Source organism: Galeopterus variegatus, unplaced genomic scaffold (genome assembly GCF_000696425.1).
Source record: "Galeopterus variegatus unplaced genomic scaffold, G_variegatus-3.0.2 Scaffold10840, whole genome shotgun sequence".
Classification (NCBI taxonomy): Eukaryota; Metazoa; Chordata; class Mammalia; order Dermoptera; family Cynocephalidae; genus Galeopterus; species Galeopterus variegatus.
The window spans coordinates 10,319-16,450 of NW_007736951.1; the positions used below are offsets into that span (position 1 = coordinate 10,319).

The 6,132-nt window shown below is 42.3% G+C and overlaps 1 protein-coding gene across 5 annotated transcripts in view; it reads left to right on the forward strand.

Annotated features, from left to right (window-relative positions):
- The first annotated feature begins 242 nt into the window (after positions 1–242).
- NBR1 (neighbor of BRCA1 gene 1) overlaps positions 243–6,132 on the forward strand; it is a 29,380-nt gene continuing 23,490 nt past the window's right edge. The window contains exons 1-4 of one of the 5 annotated variants that reach the window (XM_008594470.1): positions 243–293; positions 842–928; positions 1,529–1,576; positions 4,858–4,968. In XM_008594470.1, the coding sequence (XP_008592692.1) occupies positions 4,867–4,968 (102 nt within the window). In that variant the 5' untranslated portion in view covers positions 243–293; positions 842–928; positions 1,529–1,576; positions 4,858–4,866. Of the gene's footprint in view, positions 294–837; positions 929–1,528; positions 1,586–4,857; positions 4,969–6,132 lie in introns of those variants that run through there. The other 4 variants (XR_552196.1, XM_008594469.1, XM_008594468.1 and 1 more) reach the window with 4 other exon arrangements.

The window sequence follows — 6,132 nt, forward strand, 5'->3', positions numbered from 1 at the left end:
GGGGCAGAAAGAGCCAAGAGTCTCTCGGGACTCTGGATTGGCCACCCATTCTCCCCCGGCATGATGTCATTAGAAAGAGACGGAAAAGACAAAATTATATCCGAGTTTTCTATTAGGCGCCCGCCCCCTTGCCTTCACGCTTCCAGTTGCGGCTTATTACGTCACAGTAATAGTACAAGGATCGGAATCGCTACCTGAGGCCGCAATGTGAGCTCAAGACAGTGCCCAAAACAGTCGCAAGAAGAGGCCCCATTTCCCCACCCTTTCTGCCGCAATGGAAGGCTCCAGTTTAGGTAAATAAAAGGATCGTGGGGAAAAAAACTACGATTTCCAGCATGCATTGCGGAACAAAAGGCCTTCGCCACAGTGTTTCTTGGAAACCGTAGTCTTATGGAGAGGAATTTCCGACACCGGAAGTGGGCACGATTCTCACGACAACCCAGGGGATAGATTGGAGACCTCCGAACGGTTATGCACGTTAACAGCTATGGATCGGAGTGTAATGTTTTCGTGTCTTGAGAGTAGAGAATAGGCAAAAGAACCTGCAAGTTCTAGGAAAACTACAACTCCCATCCAGCCGCGCGAGTCTCGGAACACAGGGGTCGCCGGATTTGCCTGGGGAGGGGAAATCGCTGCGGCCTACATCTGCGCACTCGTAGTCCCGCCCCTCGGCCCAGTGTTTGTTGTTGTGCGGTTCGGGTAGCTTCTGGCCCTCCTTCGCCAACGTAGCTTCGACCAATCAATGGGGTGGTAGTTTTGAGGGACAAGTGGCAAGAGCCAGTCATCTTGTCGGACACCCAGAGAAACAGGCGACTGACTCTGTCTCTATCCGCCATGTTAGATTCACCCCGCAGCGATAGCAGCGGATCTGGCAGTGAACGGTCCCTGCGTTGGCCTCCGGCAGGCACCCGCCGGGGGCAGGAAGCTGGTAAGGAAGCAGCTGCCGTTACCTAGGGGTGGGGTCCTGTCGCACTAAGAGGGCTTGGGAAAGTTCAAGGGAGGAATCCTGCAAAGAAGAGGAGTGACTTTTTCCGTGTCTGGGGACAGCTGATCTTTTCAGTGACCGGATGAGAGAGCCGTTAGTTTTCCGAGGGACCGAGGGGGTGGGTAGCGCCCAAGGGATGAATGGTCCGTGTCTCAGAACGCCTAGCTTCTGCTGATGGAAGGCCGAAACTTTCCAGTACAAAGAGGGCCTAAGTAAAGAAAATGAGAGTCCTCAGGGGGTGTTGACACTCCTGCGAACAAGGAGTGCTAGGATATGCTAACTGGAAAATTAAGATGAAGTCTACAAGAAAAAAATGATACCGCCCACAAATCCTCCTCCTCCCATTGTCCTCCTCTTGAGATCTCTTTCCCTCTTGATGAGATTTGCTTGGTCGGAGACCTGTATTGGAAAGGCACGTTTTCCTTTTTGTCAAACACCCATCTTTCAGGTCACATTTTAAAACTTGGATAGCTAGTACAGGTAGAGACAGTAATCAAAGCTCAGCTTCTCAGTTCTGCTTTTAAAGGGATTTTTTTTTTTTAGGCTGTAAAACATTGACTAAGAGGAAAAGCTGACTTTTGCCAAGCAAAGGTGAGTCAGGTCAGTGGCATGAACTTACAATAGTTTCAGTTCTGAAAGCTGGAGGCATAGACCCCAGCTACCCAACTGTACTGGCTTTAAACCTACAGAGACAGATGGGGATAACCATAGCTTTGGTGTTTCCACAAGTTCAGGATTAATGCTCTTGCTGAGAGAATTCTCACATGTAAGCCAAAGAGAGAAAGGCAATTATTTATGAAGACTTGGATATGGTCCAGCTAAGCTAGAATCTCCCACTTCCTGTTTTTCTCCCCATTGGCGGACCAGCTGGATGAGCTCCAAAGTATGTAAACTAATTTCCAATTGTGTAATTTAGGAAAAGGGGAGGAAGATTAGTTTCCTTCCAGACCCTCAAAAGTGTGGAAGTGTGTTTCTTGAAGCTGAGAAGTAAGAATATATTTCAAAATACCCACTTTTGTCAGACCAAGTCAGTCACTTAGTTTCCCTCATTTTTTGCCCAAGGTCCTGGGAAGTTGACAGGGATTCTGCCCAAATCATAAGGACCCCAAGAATTGCATTTCATGTGAATGAATATTAGATGTCAGTAGGATTGGTGCTAGAGACAGGTATTACTTTGGTGGTGAACTCGGCTCTAGGTGGAGACAAAGAATGGGGGATAATTGTCTTTGGGTTTTAAAAACTCCCTGATCTTCAGAGAGTTAAAGGTCCTTGCAATGACAGTCTCAGTTGTATTGTTTCACAGGGTACTGCAATAATACCATGGAAAACAGTACTATTTTGAGGTTTTAAAGATTGGTTTATTATAATAATAATTTTTTTGCTGGCTAGTACAGTATAATAATAATTTTTATAGTTAGATGATGTTTTCAAAGAACTTGTACACAAGTTCTTTTTATTTTTATTTGATCCTTATGATTACATTGTGAGGTAGGCAAAGCCGAGCTATTAGACCTATTTTACAGATTGAAGAACTGAAGCTCAGAGTTTTACTGACTTGCTCACATTTATATGACTATCAACATGCTGGAGATGTGTCTGGAACCCAAGTCTTCCCACCTCTTATACTGCCCCCTCTCCCCCACCGTAAACTTGTGGGACTTAATCTTGTTCATCTTTTATCTCCTCTGCCTGGAGCAGAATCTGACTCTTTATAGATACAGATTAAAAAATTGTTGATGAATATGTTTAAGAGCTGATTTTTTTTTTTAAAGATGACTGGTAAGGGGACCTTAACCCTTGACTTGGTGTTGTCAGCGCCACGCTCTCCCAAGTGAGTGAACCAGCCATCCCTATATAGGGATTCGAACCCATGGCCTTGGTGTTATCAGCACCACACTCTCCCAAGTGAGCCATGGGCTGGCCCCCTAAGAGCTGACTTTTTTCACTACAATTTATGTTTAAACAACTTAAACTATTTTTTCATAAAGCCACAAAAACAAACCAATTCAATGTAACAAATCATCAGTAAACAAAATCCTTAATTAAAAACAATGACTAGAATAGATATTTGATCAAGGCATTACTAACTTCTTAGGCATTATAATGTGCTTGTATTTTAAAATTCTTATATTTTAGAGGTATATACTATATTCAGCTATTTAGGGATGAAAGGATGGATGTCTGTCAGAATAAAACAGTAGTAGGGAAGGGGTATTGCCGTAACAAGACTGATCTTGAGCTGATCATTGTGGAAGCTAGCTGATGGATCCGTAGGGATTCATTATATTATTCTCTCTACTTTTGCATAGGTTTAAAATTTCCCATAATAAATAGTTTTAAAAAAATTATTGTAGTTTGGGCCGGCCTGGTGGCGCACTGCTACAGCGCGCCGCTTGGGAGCGCGGTGGCGCTCCCGCCGAGGGTTCGGATCCCACATACAGACCGGTTCCTGCTCACTGGCTGAGCGAGGTGTGGGAGCAACACCGAGGGTTGCGATCCCGTTGCCGGTCCCGGTCCGGTACAGGCGCGACACTGAGGGTTGCGATCCGTTGCCGGACACGGAAAAAGACAAAAAGGAAAAAAAAAATTATTGTAGTTTGTTTAAAACATTAGCTGACTATATATAGTCAATCTAATATTGAGGGGTAAAGGTGGATATAGGGGTATAAATGAAATGAAAGTAGCCTTGAGTTGATTGTTACTCTCATCACTCTCCACTTTTACGTTGGTTTGGGATTTCGCATTAAACAAAAAAATCAGTACAGTCCAAAAACATAGTAACTTGGATGAAGGATGTTGAGTGCTAACCCTGTGTAGTTTCTTGACTGGTGTTTTTGCCTCTAAATTATTAAAATTGATCTAATAGAAAACCTGAGTTGCTCAAGTGAGAAAAAATCTGCTTCTCGGGGCCGGCCCGGTGGTGCACTCGGTAGAGTGTGGCGCTTGGGAGTGTGGCGGTGCTCCCGCCGAGGGTTCCGATCCCATATAGAGACCGGTCCGCTCACTGGTTGAGCACGGTGCGGGCGCGACACCGAGGGTTGTGATCCCGTTGCCGGTCGCAGTATGGGCGCGACACCGAGGGTTGCGATCCCGTTACCAGTCACAAAAAAAGACAAAAAGGAAAAAAAAAATTGATCAAAGGACTTGAACAGACATTTTCCAAAAAAGATATGCAAATGTCCAATAAGCACATAAAAAGATGCTGGTCACTGGGGAAATGAAAATCCAAACCACAATGACAGACCATTTCACATTCACTAGGATGATTAAAATCCTAGAGACTTCCAGAAATTAACAAGAATTGATGAAAACATATCTGCTTCTCCAAGAAAAATGTAGAATGTCATTTTCACGTCATACAGAATTTAAGTTCTTTGACGGTAAAGACCTTGTCTGTCCTACCCATCTTGGTATTAACCAATACTCTCAGTAGACTTTATTTTCAATTTTTAATTTTTTTTTTGACAGCTGGCAGTATGGAGATCTCCTTAACCTTGGTGTTACAAGGCTCTGCTCTAACCAAATGAGCTAACCAACCAGCCTTCAGCAGACTTTTATTTCTAATATGGAAGTTTCTAACAACTTTGAGAATAATTTATGTGGCTTAAGCACAAATCTTTATGGCAAAGTTTTAACACTAACATCTTTATTTCTTAGAACAATTCATATTTAACAGTTGAGATTTGGTTTAAACCACCTACTAGATTGTAAATTCTGTAGGAATAGGGACATTGTTTCTCTTGCTCACTGCTGTGTTTCCCAAGCCTAAATCATATTAGGCCCTTACAAATATTTGTTGAATGAATGTTTATGCAATTTATAGAACCCTTTCTAATGTGTTTTCTCTCTCCCGACCACTCTCTCAACTCTAGCCCCACAGCATGGAACCACAGGTTACTCTAAATGTGACTTTTAAAAATGAAACTCAAAGCTTTCTGGTTTCTGATCCAGAAAATACAACCTGGGCTGATGTGGAAGCTATGGTGAGTGTTACATTGTTGTTTCTCAGTGGTTTGAGCATAGATTTTTTCCAAAGGTAACTATTTTTAGCAGTGTGATTTAATAGCTGTAAAGTCTGTCATATTTACCATTTCTGTGCCTTTGAGAAATTGTTTTTGACAGGGATTCAGTATTCATACAGGAGATAAGCCCCAATAAAGGCAACAAACCAGTAAGTTCCTTTTGAAGAGTTTGGAAAGGGAAGGTAAAATTATTTTTTTTAAAGGGAGATAGGATTTAGAACACCTATTAAATTTAGAAACAGTCTGAGGAAAGAATTGGTGTGGGCCCCACCCCAACCAGGCCCCAGGGGAATGTTCACTTGCTTGAGAACAGAAATGTTAGTGTTGTTTGTGAACTGCCAAGGATATAACTGGTGTTTTGCAAGATCCTATCGATTACTTTTATTGCTAGGTCAAAGGCTGAGTAGCTCAAAGTTGAGCGGAAAAAAACTCTCATAGATACTTAGTCAGCAGTTAGTTCATCTGTGTGCTCCTTTGCTAATGCTTTTCCTCCTCTTGGTTTGTCCTTTGTACTCTTGTTTGGTTTGCCATGGTGAATGTTTTACTTTCTGTGTGACTGTTTCTCTAATGAAACCCTTTGGGAAGAACCTACTTTACCTGGTTATGTGTGATGGTAACTAAAAAGGAAAAGAAATGGTGGAGAGATCTTAAAAGATCATCTGACCCAAGCCCCTGCCTTCCAGGAAATAGCTCTTTGTACTGTCTTAGACAGATGGTTATCCAGAAAGAAGTTGGATCTTGTTTGTCCTACAGCTTACATTTTTTCTTTATTGTAAATTATAATTATGAAAGTGTAATGCATGCCCATTATAAGAAGTAAAACAATCCAAACATATGTAAAGAAAAAGTTAATATCCCTTCATTCTCCCATCTCTCCCATCCACTATTTCCACCTCTTTTGGGTAACCAATGTTAATAGCCTTGTGAGTACTTACCCACATTTTCCATATTCATACAGATATCATACTGGGATTATACTGGTTGCTTATTTTGCAGGTTGCTTTTCTTGCCCACCAGTAAATTATAGATGTAGTTCTCAATCAGTAGATAAAGATCAAAGCCCATTCTTTTTTTTTTTTTTTTTTCCTTTTTGTCTTTTTTCGTGTCCGGCAATGGATCGCAACC